Source organism: Megalops cyprinoides, chromosome 2 (genome assembly GCF_013368585.1).
Source record: "Megalops cyprinoides isolate fMegCyp1 chromosome 2, fMegCyp1.pri, whole genome shotgun sequence".
NCBI classification, from domain to species: domain Eukaryota; kingdom Metazoa; phylum Chordata; class Actinopteri; order Elopiformes; family Megalopidae; genus Megalops; species Megalops cyprinoides.
In genome coordinates, this window is record NC_050584.1 from 39298123 (window position 1) to 39321920 (window position 23798).

The window sequence follows — 23798 nt, forward strand, 5'->3', positions numbered from 1 at the left end:
TCTTACCTCAGCAGAAATGAGCGGAGAAAGCTGTGATGAAAAGACAGTGAAAACAGTGACTAAAAGCACAGGATTTTTGTGCTTCTTGGCTCTGAGAGTCCTAGGCCAGCGCTCAGTGAGAGGGAAGCCGGTGGCCGAAGACCCCCCCGCCGAGGAGCTGAAAGCAGGAAGGCCATGGATCTGGCCTGTTTGGGTCATGCATCTGTGAGAGGAGCTCTGGCTCTCTGCATGTCTTTGTGAGTGATGGGGGACCCGCTGGTATTTACTCTGGGCTGTGGCCCGCACTCTAACAGTAGGGCGTCATTGTTCCTCCTCATGCACTTCCTCCTGTGTGGAGTGGGGGCCACCGGTCCCCACTGAGCTCTGAAACTGAGGACAGAATGCATTTGGAGTCTTCATTCCAGCGTGAAATCCTCATTGCAAAGCAGCAATTTCCACATGCAATCAAAAATATTGGCCTTGACCGACTGAAGCAATTGAGTTAAACTGTGTGTGTGCTCTACCACAGCAGCAGTGGCATGAGTCTAATTTACTCGTGGCATATGTTGCATACGCTGGACATCTTCAGACCTTGAGCACATACTGAGCAAATAGCTAAAGTGGCAGGCCTGTTTGAACACGCTCTTGACTTCCATTCTTTGTCCTGTACGCCATTTATATATGCTTTATGTTGCTAATGCTAAATTAGGTCCATCACTGCTGTTGTCAGTCACCCCCTATCAGACTCCTGCAGTCTTGCTTCTGCCACACTGTGTACTCTTGAGACAAATAGCGAATTACCATGGAGGGATAGCGTGAATTAGTTTATAGCCTCCTCAGTACACTATCCAAAAGCCACATTTACCACCAAGAGGAACCTGCCTCTCAGTGTCTCGCGCTGAGCTGCTGTTGTTTGAAAATGGAGAGAAGCACCTGCTGATGGCACAGCAATCTCATGCTGAAATGGGAGGGCTGTAGAGGGCCCTTCAGCCGCGCTCTCCTCGGCTGGTGAGGTGTGTTCTCTGCCATTAGACAAGCTGCGGCAAATTACTGTGCAAGTGAAAACACTCTGGGAATGGGAGGATAGAGTGCAAGTGTTTACAGTTTTTTAATGGGGCATTTTAGGAGTAGCCCTGTCAGATATGTGGCAGGCCTCTCAGGTCTGTTGCAGCGCTGCCGCCAAGGAGCACCCACTGAGCGATGCATCCTCACCACTCCTCTCCTTCCCCAGGAGGAGACATTTCATCTGTGGCTCAGAGACAAGTCAGGGACTCGCTCTCCCTGTATCATTAGTCTAGTGGGATGTGCATTGGAGCAACGGCCATAATAGAGCACGATTGAAGGGAGGAGGAGAAGTGGGATAGTAAAGCAATTAAGGCCAAAAACAGGGTGGCGTGGCCCTCCCTGCTCTGTGTCCGTTAGGCCTTGTTGGCCATAATCTCTTCATCAGACAGCTCCTCTGGCCTAAATCTCCTCGCTTACCAAAAACCGTGTTCTACTCTCTTCCAGCAGCCCGACACATTTGTTCCCTGACAATTACGGTGCGCACTGAACTGCATGCAAATTTCAATGGCTGTGCAGCGAGAAGACTAAGTAGCAGAGAAGAGTGTTGACTCAACTTTTGAGCTCTGGTGGAGAGACATTGCACCGAGCTGTTGTGGGCTCTCAGTACCTCCCTCTCTCTCTCTCTCTCTCTCTGTATTCATCTTGTTCTCTCACTCTTTCTTTCTGTTTGGAGAGTCTGTTTACTTTGCCTTGGCTCATTCCTACCCTATGCTCTTACATGCCTCTCAGTTTTGATGGAGAAATATATAAATATGTTGAAGAGAGCAGAGCTCCAGAGGCTTATGCTGGGAAGGAGTCCCACGGATCAGGCATGTTTGGTCTGAATGATGGGGCCTGCAGTCTGTGGCAGTTTGTTGGGATGTTTGAGGAGGCAGAGCAGGGAGCCTGTGAACCGGAGAGCGGCTATAAATGTGCTCTGGCAAGTGTTATTGTTGGCAGACGCAGGACTTGGACTCTCTTTTGCCCAGCAGTCTTATACGTGTCTTTATGTACAGTTACAGCGCGGAAGCGGCTGGCTCACCTGCGGAGCTGCACTGATTGAGGAAACAGAATCAGCCTGATACCGAGCAAGCACAATGAGCGGTGAGGGATATTGCTGCTCGACAGGATGCCCCACCTCTTCCTGCAGGTGGGATGTGTGCTGCTCAAATCTGACAGTTTTAGGCCAGAGCGAGCCTTCAGGACCACGCTCATGGAGGACTGCCCATAGGCCTAGCTGTGTGGGTTCAGGCTTTTACGGGCTGGAAAATGGCCACTTCAAACAGGAGTTCCTACACCTCGGCAACGTTCCACCTCGTGGGACTGGAAGTCATGTGTGCCTCACTCCAGACACCAGATACATTTTTTGTTCGGGGGTGATCGTTCAGCCAGGCCGAGGACTTCCTTCCATTCATTATTTCATGGAGAGAGCTTGCAGTGGCTCCTGTGTGCATGCCAGCGATAGGTCGTGATGGAAACCCCATCCCCGTTGTGCCGGTGACGAGGTTCTGCAGGTGCTGAGGGCTCTCCTGCTCAGTGATCTCATTAGAGGAGGGTATACACAGTGTCAGGGGGGTGTTTACACACCAAATTACCCACCTTCCTAAAGCTGTCTCTCCAGGCTGAGTCCAGGGAAACTGAGATGGAGGAAGGGGGGGGTGGTGAAAGGTGTCCACTGTCTGCAAAGATACAGATCCATGGACATCTCTTCTAATTATCAAAGATGCACAGAGTGGGAAAATACAGGTGGGAATTTCCTCAATTTGACACTTGATAACCCAAGAGTCAGTGAGGAAATTTAATGGAGATGTTACTAACATGCGCATTAGCATATAAATTGCCTGAAAATTGAAAAGTGTATTACGATATTTAACGAAAAATGCAATATTCGCATCACCCTCTTTTGGGAGCTTTTCTGAAGAGACAAACTCTTAAGCAGAGGACATATTATCCAATAATGCCTCCTTCTTGATAAGATAAAGACCTGGCCTGATTGATTTCCCCACTGCTCTGTGCGTTTGTGTCTCTGTACAGTCACTTTTGATTTGTTCACCTCCCTGCCTTGCTCAAAGCCTGCGTTTTGGCCCCTCTAATGCTTAATTTAAAACCTTTGAGGCATTTGGGCTTTGTGTCAAAGGCCCAATGGTTTTTTTTGGCCACAAACAGATGTCAGACCTTTGTACCTTTTTCTGAAAAGGGATTTAAAATATACATGGATTCAAGGTCAGCTGCAACTCCATTTCCCAGAGAGGAATACCTCTCCATCAGTCCTACAGAGTGCCTGTGCTACTTAAGAGTAAATATGAGAATAAAAGTAATTTTAATTTTTTTTTTTTGTGCATTATATATGAGGAGAATTCTGAGAGAATTGTCTTTGATCAGTGTAAAATAGGCACATTGTCTTTATGATGCGGTGATATGTATCCTAAACGTTTTTGGGGGGGGGGGACATCTTTTAGACTCCAAATGTTGACAGATAAAGTCTCTGATTGTGTGTCATTGGCAGCAGTGAGAGCACTGTGGAGGTGAAGGTGACCCACTTGGTTCCTCTGCCTGGGGGGCCTCCTGTTTTATTCAATGACTTTTACCCAGTATCCTGTGTGTGTGTGTGTGTGTGTGTGTGTGTGTGTGAGAGAGAGAGAGAGAGAGAGAGAGAGAGAGAGAGAGAGAAAGAAAGAGAGAGACAGAGAGAGGGAGGTGCATTCTACCTGCCATTAATGCAGGACCCTACCTGACACAGCCTCAGGCAAAGAACAGCCAGGGCTTTGATCTGAATCATGATGAGTTCAGATCCCCCCCCCCCCCCCCCCCCCCCACCAGCCTTCTCTGTCTGAGCCTCAGATGCTCTTGCACCACACCTCTGCCCTTCGACCACATGGTGTCCTGATCAGTGGATGAACCATCTCCTGTGGGACAACTGGGTCCCGCAAGACCAGACACAGTCGATTTGGGGGTCTGTTGTGGGTTAATCTGTAGCACTGTCTCCCGCTCACCTGCTCTCACCCGCTGTGTGCTTGTGATAATACAGGAAGCAGCAGTGGAGATGGAGAGCACCTCCAAATCGCCTCCTCTCTGCATACTGTTTGTGTTGCCTAAATAATGCAGGAGCACACAGCTCTGAAAAACACCGCGCATGGCGAGAGCCATGGCAGCTGGATCACTCCTTGTGAATGGGGTGTTTCTCTTGGCATGCTGTCATTGATAAAGGCACAACAATGACAAAGTATTAAGAGAAGAACAGCTGCTGTGATGTATTTAGATTTGATCACAGCATCTGGCACTTTCTCCGATATCTTCTTTGTTTGCTGCAAGATTTGTGTCCTCAGTTTTGTGGGTTTTTGAAGAAGCCACTCCTTTCAGCAGAAAATCATATTCTTACCATGAATTCTTACTATGAATTCAATCTGATCAAAGGCATGTTTGCACAGACAATTTGATCCATTATGCATTATCAACTGCAGTATTATTCATATTGGAGAATTTCATTACATTTTACTTTTTAACATAGGTGATTCTTGGTGTTTCCTTAATTAGATTGTAGAGATCTGACCATGAACCACACCGTTGTTTTCTGTGAAAGAAAACTCAGATGATGTGTGTATGTTTTTATAACAGCATGCAGGGTGAACAGAGAACTGGGCTAACATTTGATTCTGTAATGCAGACAAGCAGTTAAATTGGTTATAACTGCACTAGCACTATATCTATAGAGTTGGAGGGCATAGCTCTCTGTGAGAGCAGATCAAACTGGGTCCATCTAAATGGGTCAATTTACAGTTGGTAAAGCGAATTTCAAAAACAAACATACAGATCCTCCAAGTCTATATATAATATAGCTTTGATGAATTTTTAAAATGTAATTACATTTGACAAACCAACCAATAATAAACATAAACATAATGACCACCACAGTTATAAGAATGTTATTGCATTTTAAAAATGAATATGCCCATCTTGGTCAACGTTGAATGATGGAGCTAGGGTAGTAATATACATTTTGATGCCATTGACCATCAATTGAGTTGGGTTATATCACATTTCAACTTTATCTTTAAACTGTATAGTCTGTACATGATGTATGTAGACTGCCAAAATATTTATGTGCATTTCCATATTGCAAACATATCAAATGCACTAGATTAGCCAATTTACAAAACTGACAATGGAAATGGCCACATGAATTGTTGCTTAATTATTTAGCAAACTGTTAATTACTGTAATGATTCGATTTCACGCCCATCCCCCCAACCTCCATTTCCCCCCAATTACTCAGCCTCTGGAGTCTTGTTACAAGACAATAAATTGGCTGTAATCGAATGCAAATTGGCATTTAAAACAGGGTGTGTTGAACAAAGCTAATTTCATTTGAGTATTTGTCAATTCAAGCATAAGAACCTGGTAACTGATGGGAAAACACATCTCATATGCATAAAATAACTGGGAAAGGAGGAGTGAATGGAGGATGTGCAAGCCCTCTGAAAATGGCCTGCGCTGTGGTGAACAAGGAAACGAGTGAAACGGAAAACCATGAGGTTTTGGAGATTAAACACAGAATTTTTCATCTGGAAAGTGTGTCTGTGGCCAAATCATTCCACCCTGGTGCAGGTTGTTCTAAGAGAGGACGCTGAATGAGATGGGTGGTGAAAGGTTGAGTGAAGGGATCTGGGTATATTCATGCACATTTGTATTCCACTCCGATTCCACCATGTGAAGATGTTAGAATTTTAGGGCCCTTGCTGTGGAAAAGAGAAAAAGGGTACGGAGCAGCAGTTTCTCCCAAGGTCTTTTGTGCGCAGAGAACTTTCGGATTAAACCTGTGTGAAGCCCCTGATTATAGAGCTGTATTGTGGAGCATCAAATTGCTCTCAGACGCTCACTTGCCTGAGGGAGCTCAGATCCTCCCCGTCACTCTGTGAGACGCTGCCTCTTCCTGGACCCTGAAAGCAGACAGGCAGGGACGGGCAGATTTTCTGCAGGGTTATGATGGAACAGGTTTCAGCTCTGTGGCTCCATATCGCTGGGATCAGGGGTCTCTCTGCAGCACGCTGTGACTCTCAAGCACAGAGATCAATGAGGCTTCTTTCACTGAGGGAATGAAAGAGCAGTGCCTGATGCCTCTTAGCACACACGCACACACACGCACACACACACGCACACACACACAAACTCAACACACGCAGATACACACACACACATACACAAACCCTACACACACAGATACACAAACTCAACACACACGCACAAGCCAACACAAACAGATACACACACACACACACACAGAACCTCTGCTATATTCCATTTGAGGTAAAAGTAATGAAAAGAAATGATGTCTGGGGTGAGGCACCAGGGTAGTGCTGGTCTGATACCACTATCTTTGTCTGTCTCCTACAGTTCCATCTCCTCCTGCCAGATTAAACGTTTCTTATTCTTTCTCTCTTTATCACTCATTTTTCCTGGTGCACACGACTGTACATGCCCTCACACACTGGGCTGCGTGGCTTTATCCCTACGACGAGACTCTATCGGTTCTGCCCATTAAACTGCAGAAGTTCGATTCCAACCCGGGAGCAGTGCACCAGGCCAGGCAGTGACAAAAACGCTAGAAAAAGCACATGACGCCGAAAAGCCTTCAGAGAGCATATACACAGCATCGATTAACATCTGATCCGCTCCACTCTTTCATTTCCGCCAGATCGTGTGCCTGGCCGTGACCTTCCTTCGCTGTCTGTTTTTAACCCCCTCTTCCTGTATGTGAGACATGGCTTCTGGGCCGTAGACACCAATGCAGGTCTCTCAGGCAGGCAGAGACCATTTGTAGGAGTGTAACAACACAGGGCATGTTTGGTTAGGGCTCTTGGCACGAAGCAGTACAAATAGATAGGCCCAACAGGTCCATCACCAGAGATCTGTGGAGAAAGATATCCCGTGAAGGCTGTGAATTGAATGGATGGAGCTATCACCTTGAAATCTGGTCAACTGGGTGAGCTCTTAAGGCTCTGGTCCGTCCATTTATTGCCAAACATTTTATCAGTGAGGCAGCTGCGTTTGTCTTTAGTGATGTGTGCCTGTCCCTCTTACATTCACTACAGACTTCGCTAGCTTGACATACCATTTTGAGCTCCTCTGTTTTCTTACCTGTATCTCTCTCTCCTTGCCAATCTGAAAAGCTATCTTTACCTTTCATTACTGCCTCCATCTATTTTTGTACACAAAGTGAATGCAATAAACAATGGTAACAGCAGTAAGTGATAGTATTAATGCTTACAGTTAATGACTGGAAAACGGGTAAATAATTCCCAATGCTATCTCAAATTTCTCCCTTCCCATCTTCAGCTGTTATGCTAGTGCAGTGACAGTATCTCTCAGGCAGTGCAAACTGCAGCATACAGTACAACTCGGCCAATTGGACTGTGCATCCCTCTTATTTGCCTGTTTGTTTTGTATTTTTTTGTCATCCCAGGACCCAAACAAGAAGAGTAGCATTTGATATTTTGTCTTATTGGAGCTGCAATCTGTCTGGAAAGGTGTTGACATGAAACTGGTTATAGTTTCTATATTCATGATTGCCTGCTGAATGATTTTCAGGACCAGATAAAGGAAGGGACTTTCAATTCCACTTTTGGGATGGAATGGCCTGAATGTAATTCATTTTTTCACTTTTCTTCAGATGTATCTAAAATTTTAATGCCATTTTTGAGTGCTATTAAGCAAGAGTTAATGGCCTAATTCCAGCCTTTGTGTTGGATTGGTTGTATTCCTGTACTTCTGAATTATACCTTTATAATATTCAGCATTACTGGTGTAATTGGATTTTTGTCCCATTTTAGATCATTGTGATGGTAAAATGAACCCTATGCCAAACCTGCATATAGTGCAATTGTCTGTAATACACTTCCAGTTATTTTTAACCATATTCTGACTTCCATTTTATTTTCTCCATTTTTATTGAGGCATTAATGGTAATGTTGTTTTGGCCTTGTCATTTAGAGCCTTCTCTATCTCTATCCATTTGCGTTCAGTCAGCTTTTGCACCCATATTTGCTGACTGAGAGAACTCAAACTCTCTCTGCCTATCTTCCCTCTGCTATAATAGAATTGCTCTTTCCAACATTGCTAACAGTTTCCACGGTAACAGAGACAGGGGAGAATAGGCTGTGAGTGCAGTGGTGTAGACATTTTTATCACTCTGATGTTTTGGGCCATTTCTGATTACAGCACACATTATCATCTTGAGGTTTGCAAACAAAATAGTGAAACCGCACAATGCGGATGCAAAGCTGTAATTTTCCTCTGTTGATTTCAATGCTCTTAAGATGGGCATTTGACGTTATCTCTCATTAGAGCGATTTCTAGCTTCAATTGTGCTTCAATCACTTAATTATCTTTCACATAAGCAATAATGATGATTTATTATGAAATATAACGGTAAGAGGCGTGCACGGCCAACCAGACAATAAATGTCTTGCAGCGCTTCTTTGACATTTTATCAGCCAGTCAGTCTCATCCTTTATTGCTTCAGAAACTCTTGTTGGAATTTTCCTAAAAGGCACTGCAGATTTTCTCTCTCTCTCTCTGCTCTACATTTTGTCAATCTCATAAAATCTTAGTACCTGACAATATTAGGGAAGCAGAGACAGGAACAATGGTGACTCGGTAAAACCGTAGCCGGGAACGCCTTTGTTTTACTATTCCCTTCTCCTGAATAAAGCCTTTGTGATGCAGGTCCAAGGTGATGGCACTATACTGGGATTATCAGGGAGATTGCAGTGCAGCGCTTTCATCCGGAGCTCTGCCGGCGAAGCCCTGATAGCCTGAGAGGGATCAGGAACATGTGTGTAATGTAACTAATCATGCCCCTTGTTAGGTTATGAAGATGAAAGCCTGGGCCTTTATTAAAACGAAGTGAGGGGGAATAACTTCTAACAGCATTAGATGGCAGCTCACTGGTGCCAATGGCAGAACATTTGTTATTTCTGGAGAGTATAATGTCATAGTGTCTCTATAAAAGGTAGGGGGTAAAGGGATAGTGTAACCTTAACCCCACTCACTATCTACCGCCAAAGTGGGGGCTGGAAGGGGAGCTGGGATAGGGCGCTATATTTAGCCTGACCTGACTCTCTGTGTGCACAGAGGGGCAGGCAGGGAGACAGGTGCAGATCAGTCATCATGGAAGAATACAAGAGTCCACCAGGCAGATAATGGAGGCCCATCTGACGGTCCGAGGCAGCCCCTATATTTAGGTTGTGGGCAGAGAGGAGGGGTTTCAGCACCCAGTGTTATGGCTCCAGTAAGGAGCGGATTAAGTGCTGTCTCCACTCTTTCTTCTGCATTGGGTATGTGTTCAGGGACAAATTTTACCGGACGTGTGCAAGTGCCACTCCACTTGTCCACGTGTTTGTTTGAGAGGAAACGAGAACGACAGACAGAGCACAAACTAATGTACAGCGCAGGGTTGTCTGGAACAGCTGCATTTACAATGCTGTTGCTGTTGTTTTTTCCTGCAATGCCTCTCTGTGGCCTGGCTGCTGTTTAGAGAACAGCTGTAGATGCACTTTGCCAGAGACCGTCTTGACTGCAAACAAACAAAACTGTTGACATAGGAGGGAGTTTCCTTCAGGCGTCCCCTTTTCGTCTCCGCCGTGCCCATCTGTCTCAGTCACATCGCTCCTCAGGGGTTACCGTTCACATGTAGTCAGCGCGCTCAGAGCTGCAGTCCAGCGACTGACAGTCACCACAGGGTGAGTTTCCTCATGGTAGCCGCAGAGCTGTAAAACCACGCAACGGACACCCTGTCACAGACTGGCCGGTACCTGAGGTCAGTGTAGCTGCTCTCTGCCACCCCCCTCGCCCAGCCCTCTCTTAACCAGCGAGTGAGAGGTGCAGCCTGGCAGCACCAGGGAGGAAAGCCGATACCCTCTGATTACTCTAGCATATTGGTCACGCTATAATGAAATAATACAGTCGAGTCCAGTTTCAGGCGCCGTAAAAACTGGCCGCTTCGATTTCATAAGGGAAAGGGCACCGTTTCTACAGCTTTTTTTGGAAGTGGTCTTGCACACATGCTCAGTGTTGAGATCTGCAATCCCAGTTTAAATTCTGTCCCATGCCGAGAGTTGTGTCAATTAGAGGTGTGCCAAAACAGATGGTCATCATCTCGCTGTACCATTAGATATGTGAACTGTTTTAATGACCACTAAAATAAAACGTGTTTGGTTATTTATTAAAATGACTTGCAAAGAATGTGCTCAATTTTATTGATTGCCAATCTGGCTCTTTGTAAGCAAACAATGGAATGTATTTATTTAGTTCACTTAACCTACTATTCATTCTTACACAACTAAATTAATTCTGCATTTCATCATTTCCCATCATAAAATGAGAGATCGAAAGCTGTGAAACAACAACGACAGGGTTGAATCATCCCCCATTACGTCCCCCATTACAGTCAATTGCCGTACTAGACCGTATTAACACATTATCCTAGAACTGTTGCATTTTTGATACAAGTGCTACATGTTAATTAGCCACTGGTCTTTGAGCTTGGACAAATTATTTCATTCACATTACTAGCTAGAGCATATTATCTATGAAGACTGGAGAGAGAGAAACCAGAGCACATCACAGAAAATGCTTCAGTGTGTAATTTTTACCAGTGACGTGCAGCTTGTCATATATGTGGGACATGCTCCTATGCACATCAGATCTGTGGTCATGATGCATGGGGTTTGACATATATTTTGTATATGTTTCTTGTTTATTGTTGCTAGGATTTGAAATACTGTATAAGCAATGAACGCCTTGACCTTTTCTTCTCTCGTAAATTTGAACCTGCTTGCCCTGATGTCAGCCTTTTTACCTTCCAGAGACCACTGGCTCCTGCCCTACAGGGAACCCTCCCTCAAACCCATCAGACTGTAATTTGAGATTACGTGGTGGGCCAAAGTTTTGATTCAATCTGGCCCCCTTCTCCAGTGCAGAGCCAAGGTCAGAGTCAGTGAGATGTGAGAGGGAGGAGAAGAGGGGCATGTTGGGAGGGGAACCAGGGGAGGGATGGTGCTGAGAGGAGGCCAGGGGCCGGGTGAGAGGGGCAGGAGGGAGATGCACAGATGAGATTGGAGACAACACAGTCATCAGCTGAGAGGAGGAGGAGGGGAGAAGAGGAGGAGGGGGGCGAGAGCTGTGGTGGGACAGGGAGGAGGAGAATGCTTTATGGGGGTTGTTAGCAGAGGGCCGGATGATAGATTGAAAATCAGAGTGTTTGGCAAGGGCCGGCGTACAGTAAAGATCTAAAGCAGAGGGCAATTTACTATAGATCTCCTCCATTTCTTTTCAGCACTGCACGGGGGAAAGACCAAGAGGGCAGGAGGCAGGCTGGAAGAGGGGGAGAAGCACTGGGGTTGACGTCAGTAATACCGTCTCATTTCATGTCATGCAAAGTATATTATGCTGAACACTATAGCCCTTAATTGTTTGTGTTGAGTTATGCGCAGAGAATTTATGGTGAAACTGCAGAACACTTATCGAACTTGAAATTTGTCAGGAACAAACCTGATGAAACATGCAATGGTCCATTTGAAGAAGGCCGTATATTCCTCGAGACATGCTGAGGCGTGTTTACGTTTCGTGAGGATTTCCTTTAATGGGATTTCATCTGTGGCTCCCTGTGTCTGTGCAGGTGTGAACGCGTGTAGCTGAGGCTGTCGGGCGCACTCGGCTCTGCAGACACTGCACACCTTGTTATAGAGATTGCCTCAGCACTGGCTAATAGTCTGTCAGGTGCTGAAGCAGTGGCCTAGTTTCCCTGCAGCCCCTCGGTACACAGTACGCATTAATCAATAGGCATTAGGCTGAGGCAAGCCGGTCACTGTACGTACAGATGGGACCGCTGTTCTTATTGAATTCGGGGATATCGAGTTCATCTCAGAAGAACTTCTCTGCGATTGGCGAGCCAGACAGGCGTTCACACGTATGCGCTCCTCGGTGTGGAGAGCGGTTTTATTTCTAACACCGTCTCCCTTTCTTTTCCACTTTCCGTTTCCCTAAACCCATAGAAGTCGGCGTGTTTGTAGAGGGGAGAATGCGAGCTGAAGATAGCTCTGTAACTGCGCGGTTGTGCGCAGCTCCCTCCCTGGAGGAGCAGCGGATAGATCAGCTGTAGAGGAAGGGGACAGGTGACAGGGCTTGCCCGCTCTTCCTCTCTCTCACTCCTTCTGTACAGCGCGGCACTCGGATAATTAGCAGCCCTTCATTAATAATGAATTAAAGACGCGTCTCAGAGCCAGTGAGTGGGCTTCTCAGAGTGTCTCATTAATTAAACATCAGAGTTTCTGGAGCTTTTGATTAAAGATAAAGAGGAAATGGGATGATCAATAGAGATCCACTAAAATAAGAGCAGACAGCGTTATTGCTGCATGTTTGTGAGGCATGTGGCCTGTGCATTCAAACTGCAAGCTATTCCCTCCACAGCAAGAGGGCTGCAGTTTGGCTCAGAGGAGTCTGCTGTGGTCAGACCTTGAATTCAGTCCGCCGGCCAAGGCCGTGAAGAGCATCTGCCACGTGTCAGAGAGACTCTCCCTCCATTCCAGGGGTCCCTGAGTGCTCGCCTTTTAATCAGTCTTTCTCACAGCGGGGTCAGTGTAATGGCACATGTCAGTGTAACAGTCTCACCATGCACCGGTGATCTGTGATCAGGGGAATGTCCCCGGTGAACTCCGTCCCTCCGAGTTCATGGGACAGAAAATCGTTTGAGGGATTTCCCTCTCAGCGCTCAGGCCAATGCACGGAAATCTCTCATACTCAATCCTCTGAAAAGGCAGTGGTCCCATGCCATATGCCCAATATATAAAACATCAATTGGCACCAATAATTCATGTGATGAATTCTCCACATTGCTGAAACGTAGCTCTGCAGTGCATTGTGGTCCTGACGTATGGCAGGGTGTGGGTGGGAGCTGTCATCTGGATTTCATGTTGAGCAGCAGATCTCCCATTCATTTGCAGAAGCACTGAGTACATGCCCCCCAGTGCCTTCATTGCACCATGTTTGATGAGTGCTATTTCCATATATTAAATGGCAATTTAGATTTTTCAGCATGCACACGTATGCCATAGCACGTGTACAGCGCATGTGTATGTGTGTGTATGTGTATGTGTGTGTGTATTGTGTGTATGTGTGTGTGTGTGTGTGTGTGTGTGTGTGTGTGTGTGTGTGTGTCTGTGTGCATGCACACCTTGAAGTAGCTAATATGGGGGGGAGGGTAGGAAAGGGGGGAGGAGGGCAGAGAGCTCCCCTGTGTTCTCCTGATTGATGTTATGGTACAGCGTAGCAGAGCTTCCAAGCCTTGTGCGTGTGTGCGCGCATGTGTGTGTGTGTGTGTGTGTGTGTGTGTGCGTGTGTGTATGTGTATGTGTGTGTGCCAGCCTCAGTCACACTGCACTGAGCTATGAGAAGTGCTGCAATTGAGGTTCCTACCACTCATTGCAGCTCAGCCCACCTGCTCACGTAGTCTATGTACAGTGACCCAACGTAAAGGGGCTTACAGATTATGTGCCGACTCACACCTGGGTAAGTGTCCTGTCACAACAGGCTCCTGGTCCCCATTTTAAGCAGGACGCCTGAGGATTTGATCTAAATTCCTAGTTCTGCATAAACTGCATGGTTTTGATCCAAAGCTGGCTTTTTGTACTGCAGCTTGAGCGTTTTCCTGTTTGAGTCCTCTGGATCTCAGCTCACAATTCTGCCAAGTTCCATTGCAGTGGCCTCATTATGATGAGTTCATTCCAGTCAGATCAGCCTCAGTGCCTTTCTCTCAGGGCCCAAGACAGCTCCCCTCCCAAGCTGAGGAATTTCCCATGCAGTAGCTTGGAATGGGAGCACGTCCTGTGCAGCCAGCCTCGGCTCCCCCTCTAGATGCTGTGTAGCCTTGATAGAAAAGTTTGCCTCTATCAGCTTGATATGCTTATCATTGCTGACATGCCTTCTTTGAAAATCAGTGTCCCCAATGGGTAAACTAATACGTGCTGTTTACCAGGAATTATATGCAAATTCTGCATGGTAACAGCCATTATTTCTGGTAATTTGTCATTATTATCTGTCTAGACAACAACAAACAGACAAACACACACACATACACACACACACACACACACACACACGCGCGCGCACGCATGCACACGTACATGCAAGCATGCCCTGGCACACCAACTCATGTATGCCAAGACGCGTACAGCGGGGATCTCTTGTTGCCATAGCGCCCAAAGGCTATGTGGACGCCGGGAGCCTGGCTGAATGAGAGAAAGAGAGAGAGGCTTGCACTCTGGATCTTTCCCTGCGCCATGGCTCTGTGTTTCATTTGTAAATTGTTGCCATTAAACAGTGGAGCAGACAGGCATGCTGTCCCCTTTCCACGGCTCCTCACTTGTTACCACAAATCTCTCTGAGCGCAAAATTATTCTGATCATGTCTGCTCGGACTCTGTAGGCAGCCATTTCAAAGCTCATATCCCATACATTGCAGGGCTCTCATCTCTCATCTCTGCTGGGGCTGTTCGCACGGCAAGAGCTAACCCGTATCATTAAGGCCCTGGGCCCTCGCAAACTCCCTTTAAAACACTGTCTTGTAAACTGATGTTCTGTATCAGCTCTACAGAAAAGCTCATTAAATTTCATTTAATCCAAGAGATGCTCTTAATGAGTTCCTCTGTCCTCTCATTCTAAAAGAATGAAAGAATCCCAGATATATGTAATTTAGAGACACAGAGGTTTTTTTTTTTTTTAACGTTGATTGCTGCTCACCTGTTAGGATGAGTAAAAAAAAGAAAAAAACAAAAACAAAGGTCATAATGGCTGCTCTGATTTGATCTTGTACAGAGAATATCCAGTGAGTCCAGTGCTGCCGAACCACTGAGTAGGTTGCCATCTCCTATCTTTCCATTTGTCTCCCCCTGCTTCCATTCTCCTCTCTATTTTTGTTTTTATCTTTCTCTGTCAATCTTCTTCTGCCTCGAAAATTTTATTTCTGCTGTCTCTCCCCCTCCCTCTGTGTGTGAATGGTATGTTTCCCTCCAGTTCAAATAGGACTGTATTGGCATAACAGGGGACATTTATTAAGGCTAAATTCACATAATGGGCCAAAGCACAGAAGGAGCGTGTTGAGTGAAGCTATTCAGGAGTGAATTCTCCACAAACCCGTACCCTCTTCCCTTTGTTTCTCCCGTCTCTCCCGGCAAGCGAGACGTTGGTTTTGGCGGTGACTGATGCAGGTGAATCAGGAATGGTAGACAGACGGAAATGAAGTGAAACATCGCCCAGAGTTTCACTCTGAAGGCCGCCCTCCCGTGCGGGTGCGGAACATGGCGGAATCTGCCTGCGTTGCTGTACCCCAGCCATGCAGCTGAGGCTGATCCTCAGAGAGGAGTCAATAAACAGCCTGCCGGGGATGTTTAATCAATTATATTTACTAGAGCCTGTGCAAAGCCTCACTTTTAATTGATGTACGGACTGAGTGCATTTTTAGCTCCTGTTTGTGCGCCAGCTGTGTTACCGGCGAGTTTTTTTTTTTTTTAATTTGAGGACAAGAGGTGTCGTGCTAGCGAACTCTCTTGATTGAAAAGAGCAAGACTCACCGACTGGGAACTTTTAGCGCCGCTAGGCAAACGTTAAACTGAAGTGAGAGGAGGTGATGGAATGGAAGGAGGCAAGAGTCTTGTAAGGTGAGCGCACATGTATTTTCTTATTGTGATCCCAGCTTCAATGTAAATGCAAGAGTGCGTCCTTCAACAAAGTAGAGGCAACGGAACTCTAGTCTGTTAAGTTCTGTTCTCTGTAATAGTTCTACAATGCCCCATGGGCTCAAAAGACCAGGGGAACGCTAATCAATTGTATGTCACTTACTCTGTAATTTGAAGAACAATACGGTTTTATACACTCAAATTCACAGGACTTGAATGAATACAATACATTTATGTGTAATGAGAAGGCTTTCATCACCTGGCAAAGAAATGATCAATGCAACTGTGTAGGACTGTCGGAGTTATGACACAAATGAGCCTGCATTCCTTCTGACTGCGCACAGTAACTGACACAATGCAATATGTCTGCCTATGAAGTGTACGTACCTCTAACACCCAGCTAAATTACAGTGCTCTCAATCACTCCATCTACATTTTTGTTCAGATGAATGTAGCTGGTTCTTTTTGGGCTTGCTTACATAAAGTAAGCAAATGACAGTAAAGTTTAATCTAATCTAATCTACATGTGCTGTGTGTGTTCATCAGCTCTCTCTGTATTTGGCTGCATCCGTGTGCTTACTCCTTTGTCTTACACAGTCACCTTCTCTTAGTTCATCTCTCCATGTCTTCCCATTCCTTCACCTCCCTCTCTCTGTTTCCCTTCCTCTCATGTGCCTATCACTCTCTGTCGCTCGGTCTTATGCTCTCTCCTTCTTATTTCTCTTTCTCCCTCCCTCTCTCCTTCCCCCATTTCCTCCCTCTCCCTCTCTTGTTCACACTCTCATTCTGTGTCTGTCTCTCCCTGCCCCCTCTCTGTCTGTCTGAACATGTACCTGATTATTACTCTGTTTGAATGGCTCATGCTTTATCAGTCCTTGCCTCTGTTATGACTAAATCTGTCCCTGGGTTCTCATCTCCTTAGCAACCAGCTCAGTAAACACCAAACCTGATGATTCCAACCATCTTTTCTGTGTTTCACACACATAACTATCTCCCCTCACATGCACGCACACACACACACACACACACACACACACACACACATGTATGCGCACACGCACACACACACACACACACACACACACACACACACAAAAGACTGACACAAAAGTGACACAGCTCAATATGTAAACCCTTTCCCTTCTTGTCAGTATCACTACAGCAAGCCAGTACCACCCTGTACAGATTTGCTTGAGGTAACACAATATCTATTAACACTGGTGTAAACACCACAGTGGGGCTGTTTGGGCTTTGATCAGAAAACGTGAGGAGAGGAGCAGGAGAGACCAATAAACCTGTCAGGGAAAGAGAGAGAAATGTGGAACCTACTGAAGTCCTGCAAGATAAACTGCATAGAGTGCCCCCCTCACATCCCAAATTTCACCACCCTGCACAGAGAGCTATGTGAGAAGGAGGGAGGGAAGGGGGGAGAGAAAGGAATAGGGAGGCATGGACAGATAGAGGAACAGTGACAGAGAGCGAGAGAGAGAGAGAGAGAGAGGGAGGGAGGGAGAGAGAGAGAGGGAGGAACAGCAAGGGAGAGAGAGATCTGTCTGACCGAGCTGGCAGCCTCTCCATCCTGATTAACATGCCTCTCAGTGCTGGTGCAGGGAATCAAACCAGCCGCACAGCCAGAGCTGGGAGTTATGCCTGCAACTTGCGGATGTATGCAGGCGAGTGTGTATACGTGTGTGTGTGAGTTTGTGTCGCCCTATTTGTTCCGTTGTTCATTACGCCTGTTTTCTCTGTTTGCATTTATAAACATGCATGCCAGTTTTTAAGTATGTTTGCTTGTTTATTTTTACATGGTATGCGTGTGCCTGCATTTGTGTGTAATATCGTGCAATTGAGTGGATCTGTGCATGTGCACCAATTGAAAAACGGCGTTTTCTTAAACCGAGAGCAAGCAAGAGAGGGCTGCAGAGAGGGAGAGACAGAGAGAGAGGTGCGCACACACCTTTATAGAAATAAATCCTGGGAAATTGAACTCCCTAAACTGGATGAGCAGGTGGCTGATTTCAGACTTTCACATCAACAAACTGTCTGTCCCACAGAGTGCGGGCAAAGGGGGGGAGAGCAGATGGACAAATGATCTACTGAATAAATATGTGTCTCCAGGACACTGTCTGCTCAGTCTGCCTGCAGCAGAACCTGTTCTGTGTGATGTGGAGGGAGGGAGACCTACAGAGATATACCATACTGCTGATCTGGGAGGTGGTAGTGGGGTGGGTGTGTTATACAGGAAGGAAGTGGAGGGTAGGGGTATTAGTAATCTCTAACAGGGAAAAAGGACGGTGTTGTTTTAATTTCTTAATGTCAGAATAAGGGAGATGCTGCTTATTTAACAGTTTTGTCATATATTGTTTGTAATAGATTGACCTTGTGTACCTGCTATACAGAACCTGAAAATAGAATATTCTAGTTGCATATGCCTCAACTCGTGCTCTAGTCATGGACCTATTCTTAATTGAAATGAAAACAACAGAGAACAGGGGCTGTAAATGTGATACCGTGAATAAACCCTGCTTGCATTTGTACTACATATTTTTTGCCTTATGTGAGCTTTCAATTGCGAGGATTGATCTCCTGATGTAAATTTAGCAGAGAAGGCCATACTTCAATCAGCAAAATTCAGGCTGGAGGGAGAGAGGGAGGAGAGGGAATGGGGGAGGGGAGACTGAGATGGTCAGATGTGATTGGTGGAGCACAATGAGTCTAGGAAAATGTCCTCACAGTTTTCCCGATACGTACACACATCCCCCCCTTCTCCCTCTCCTTTGTTTCTCCCCTCTTCTCTCCGGTATCTCACCCCTCTCCCCTCCGCCTTTACTTCTGCTGAAGCACAGAAGAATTGCTTACCTTGACAGCCTGAAGGGCCCCCTCCCCCCCCCTCAGCTCCCTTGCTCTGCACACAGGGAGAGGCGCATACACAGGCCGCTGTTTCCATTGCAATAAATCCATCTCCCCCTGCGATTCATGGCGAAAGGGCAAGGGGTTGCAGGATGAGAAGGAGTTTAGGTATTAAGTTTCCATGTGTATTTAGGAAGGATAATACACGGCCGTGGGGGAATTTTAGGAAAATAATTACATCAAGGGGCTCTGTGATGTTGTAAACCTCAGGACCATTAGGTGGGTCTTCTATTATTTATAACTCACTGGGGATTACGAGCATCTATTTTCCCCAGGTTGTTTTAGAATTGTAAGTGATGAATGTTATCGCGCAACTCTCATGCCTGTCTTTTGTTTACCTCTCTGACGTAAATCTGTTTCCTCCCGCTGATTTATAGGTCATTTAGTGTATTTACCTGAGCCCTGGGTTGATAATGACAGCAGTAATAAGCGGTAATAAACTGGGAATAGTGGGGAACAACAAACCAGCCTGTCCTGCAGGCTCTGTTGCAGTGTTACTCTCTCATGCCATGCTAGAGGGGCCTTAGAAATGCTTTGTGAGAATCTCCCCACATCGTGTAATCAGAAATGCCAATTCCATTATTCCCTTCAGGTCTAATCCAAATACAATTTTATCATTCAGTGGTGTGTTCAGATGCACGGCTACTGGTCTGTTTTTAGGACTTCGGTATTGATTCTGGAGAGACAGTAGAGGGGACTGCATCAGGGCTCCACAGGTCAGCTACCGTGTTAGCTGGTGAGAGGTAAAATGAATCACGCTGGAGCTGGTGATGAGTTAAGCCAGCTGGGGTTGTTCTTCGGCACCGAGGGCAGGTCTTACGCATGCCAGGGCTCGTCACCCACAGGCTACAGCGGTCCAGCACCTGGTGCTGTTGTGGTTGTTCTGGATCTGCTGTTGATGGAAGGGGGATCAATCAGAGGCCTTTATCCTTCATCAGCTTTCCCGTCACTCTCTCACAACACGTAAACTCGGCATTCCACGGTCCATTTTTGGCTCAAGCCGAAGACAGTACATGTTTTACATGATGGTAAATATTAATATGGTTTATTTTATTTGGTGCCAGAGGAGGGTGTGGTACAAAACTTTAGGCCTGTATGAAATGATGAGGCTGGGTTCATTAATTTGGACTGATGAAGGTTGTCTCTGTAGTATTCAGATGTTTGTAATGGAATTCAGATGTTTCTAATAGGATGCATGATAAACCACACCCCTTTTGCATGTGAACTGCTAATTTGCACAATAAATCAGACGGAAAGCAATTCTTGAATGGAAAGTTCCAAAGGGAGGAGAGATTTTGCCAGGCAAACAGCATTGGTGAAACTTTTACATGGAATCCATTCTGTATTCTGGGGTGATTGTGGTGAGGATGCCAATCCGCAGGATACAAAAAGGGCTAACAGTCTTGGGTCACTGGAACAGATTTAGGGTGTGCTCTGAAAAGAAGCAGTGTGCTTTTGGCTCCGTTTCCTTCCGGTTTCAGTGCCGTTCCCAGTCAAGGCCCGTGAAAGCATTCCACACATACTTTGGCTTCACTTTTCACATATTTAGTGCGTGTCTTCCGGTACTCTGTCCAAAACATTCCTTCTTCCCATCCCTCTCTCTCTCCCCCCAGCCTCACCCTTTATAAGCCTCAGTATTACCTCTTCCATTGTATCTATTACTGCTGTCAGATTTCTGCCTAGATATTTATACTTGATGTCAGTGCATTCAACTCTTCAGCTACCACTGTGTGACATTAGGGAGGGTAAGATGCATGTGCTGATCCAACATTTTATTTTTTTTTTTTCATTTTAATGTTTTCACCTTAAAAGCTGCGTCAATTTAAATGTTTTCTTTTAATGGTGACCTTCCTAGGCCACTCCAACATGTCTGAAACAGAATATGTTTTTCTTATTACAAGTATATTCTCATTTCCTATTATGTCATTTGAGAAAGTCTCAAAGACTTGCCTTCATTAAAGAGAAATTGAAGCTGCAAAAGGAAAAAAAATGCACGATAAGAAACCACTAAAGAAACATAACCTAATACATTATTATTTTAAGATGAATGATCTTGTAATGAGAAAATGACTCTGAAGAAAAGGTGTTATTTTGCAGTGCTCTCAGATTGCACCCTCCAGCCCTACTGTGGGGCCACAGACATTTTGTGGATAGAGCAGAGGTAATGGTTCTACTGTTTGTTGGCATATTTCTCCATAAAAATGTAGAAATCCTTACAGCTAAATAAGGTATTACAGAGTCGCTATTAACATATTCCAGTTTCATTACCATTCCTTTATCTAGGACATGCATAAGTTGAGTTTGCTTTGAAATACTAGCTCGATTTACAGTACAAGTGTCTCACGGCTATGTAATGAAACCACTTTCCTTCAAGTCCCTATCAACATATTTCTTTCTGAAGGCTATGAAAGTCCCTTGCTGCCATATTAAAGAACAAAACATCAGAACTGCCCAGCATCTGAGAAACAAACAGCATGGGACATGACAGTTAGCTCTCTGAATTTCTTCCACATTGTGGGTCATCTCATTTATTAATGCAGTTTGCAAAAGTACATTGCTTGCCTGCAATGCCCACTCATGTGTGCTCTGTGGGGGGCTGTTCGGTAGACTGGCTTTGGTATCATTCTTAATTACAAACCTCCGTAGACTGGAGAGGCACCATTGATTCATCTAGTGATTTGTTATTCAAGTCATCAGAAAGGGCCTCTCCGGTCATTTAGAGCAGTGGATTCTCCTTTTCTCTCTCCCCCCCCCCCAAATGAGCTCTTAATTACTTTATTTAGCAAATTACCTGCTTAACTCTCTGTAATTACATTGATCCAGGTCTATAGAAATGGACGTATTAATGGAGGTGTATAAATCCCGCTGGAGTGGACTGTAAATTGTAAGAGTAAAGAGTGTGATTTATGTGTGGTGGTAATGAGAGGTGAAGATTTCTAAGGCTCCGGTTTAATGGGTTAGGGTCTTTGCGCTTATTAGACAGCAGATCCTATTGATTGATTTCAGTGACCCTATTGGGAAGTTGTTGATTATATGATTACGGTAATGTCGGTAGCTGTCTCAGCCATGCCTATCACTTGGTTTCTGTATCTATTTAGCTACTTGTCCTTTGAAATCCTATACCCTACAGTTTCTTATTATGCTAATCTAATGCGTGAAGCCTGACATTCAGTCATAAATTATTAATAACAGACACAATGGAAACCCTGGTAATACAGACTTGTGGCAACCTTTTGTTTTCTCCCCTCCATTTCCCATTCTCTTCTCGCTCTCTCTCTCTCTCTCTCTCTCTCTCTCTCTGCATCTTTGACCTGTATTCCTGTCAACATTTCTGCCCTCCCATGTCTTACACTCATTTTGTGATGTGGGTGGTGAGTAGCTGGTGTGTGTGGCTTCCTTGTTCTGACATCAGTATGTGGAATTTGAAAAATGCCCACAGAAAGATTTTAGCTCCTGATAAATAGTTTGTCTGTGTGTGTATGAGAGAGAATGAAAGCATGAGGGAGACAAGAGAGATCGGGCAAGAGAAAGAGTGAGTGTGCACAGAAAGTGTCATTATTTGCATAGTGTCACTTGACAGGATTGTAACCACAGTGAAATTTGAAATGCTCGGTCACATTTACATAAAAAATACAAACAGGAGTGGACTCAGTAACAATTTGCATACAGTATGCACAATTGAGACATTCAAATAAGACTGTGCTAAGTGTTAGTTTTACCAAAACATTGGTGTGTTTTCTGATTACAACTGAACTGTGATTACAAAATGATTTTCAAAGCAAATAGCTCAAGTATACTAATAGTCAAATTGTAAAGGAACATCCATATGTGACAAAAAGTCAGAGTTAATGACGTCTTAAATGATTCATACATGCTACTCAACATATAATATATTCAGTGATAAAGTGCAGTTTTACTTTTACATTACATTTACATTATGTGTGGCTACATTTTTAAGCAGAAACATGAAGCACACGTGCACACATGTAGACACACACTCTCAAATGCAATTACGTGTGCAAACATGCAAATGCTTGCAAAAAACACAGAAATGCACAATAACACAGTTGTTAAAATACACAGAAAGCTACCATGCAGTTTAAAACTGTTGAAAATAACAGGCAGTCTCAAAGCTGTACTATGATGGCTTGAGGTTTATGATAATGGTTCGTAGTGACTCCCAAGGCCCCCATTCTCAAAAGTGTGGGGGACTGGAGATGGACTGAAAGGTGCTAACTTAATTTGGGTGTCATTTGTGCTTCCATCTTCATTACATTCCTAGTGCCTTCCTTTGCCTTTGGTGCAGCTGTGTTGCTGCCTCATAAAAAATTACCTGCTGTTTATTGACCTTCCATAGACTTGATTTCCTTAGATTGTAGGGATTCAATTTGAGTCACAGCCATCAGAGTCAGATCTCACCCTCTGTCTCTCTCTCTGTCTCTGTCTCTGTCTCTGTCTCTCTCTCTCTCTCTCTCTCTCTCTCTCTCTCTCTCTCACTCAATCTCACTCACATGTCTCATATGCCATTGGTCTGCTGATTTCCTGAGCCCAGGTATCACATCAGATAGTAACCGATTGTGTAATATTCTGTTGGTGAAGTGGCTGTTCCTGGCCATTTGGCCTTGATTTCTCTGCCTGAAGAAAAAGGTGAACTTTGCAATATAAAGATTTTCCTTTGGACAATGCGGTACTGAATGGAATGTGCTCTGTGTGTCACTGTGCAGTTTGGTTAATCACTGTAAAATGTGTTTATGTGGCTGCTTAATCTGACCTCTCTTCTCCACACGTCTCTACAGTTCTAGAGTCCTGCTGCCATGACGACCGTGGCCACTCCCTTAATATTGCTATCTCTGATGCTCCGATTGGCTGACACCGCCTTCCCTGAGGAACCAGGACCATTAAGCTCAACCCCCACAGAGGGTGAGTCTCATTTACATGCAGGGGCTGAGGGTCAGAGTCAGGGCTGGGGCCAGGAACCGTCAGCAGTTGACTAAGCTTAATGTCCATATGAGGGCAGCCAACAGTGGAGAGCTGACAGAGACTGATAGGTCACAGGAGTCAGTTGTATCAATAAATGTCTCCCAGAAGGATGCTGGTCCTTTACTGGAGTCTCAGGACTCCAGGATGTAAACAGAAG

General features: G+C 45.2%; 1 protein-coding gene across 1 annotated transcript in view; it reads left to right on the forward strand.

The window, feature by feature from the left end:
• Nucleotides 1-23798, forward strand: part of sema6bb (sema domain, transmembrane domain (TM), and cytoplasmic domain, (semaphorin) 6Bb) — a 68404-nt gene that overhangs the window by 13559 nt on the left and 31047 nt on the right. Inside the window, exon 2 of the mRNA XM_036521497.1 lies at nucleotides 23458-23581. Within this exon, the coding sequence (XP_036377390.1) occupies nucleotides 23476-23581 (106 nt within the window). The 5' untranslated portion in view covers nucleotides 23458-23475. The remainder of the gene's footprint in view (nucleotides 1-23457; nucleotides 23582-23798) is intronic.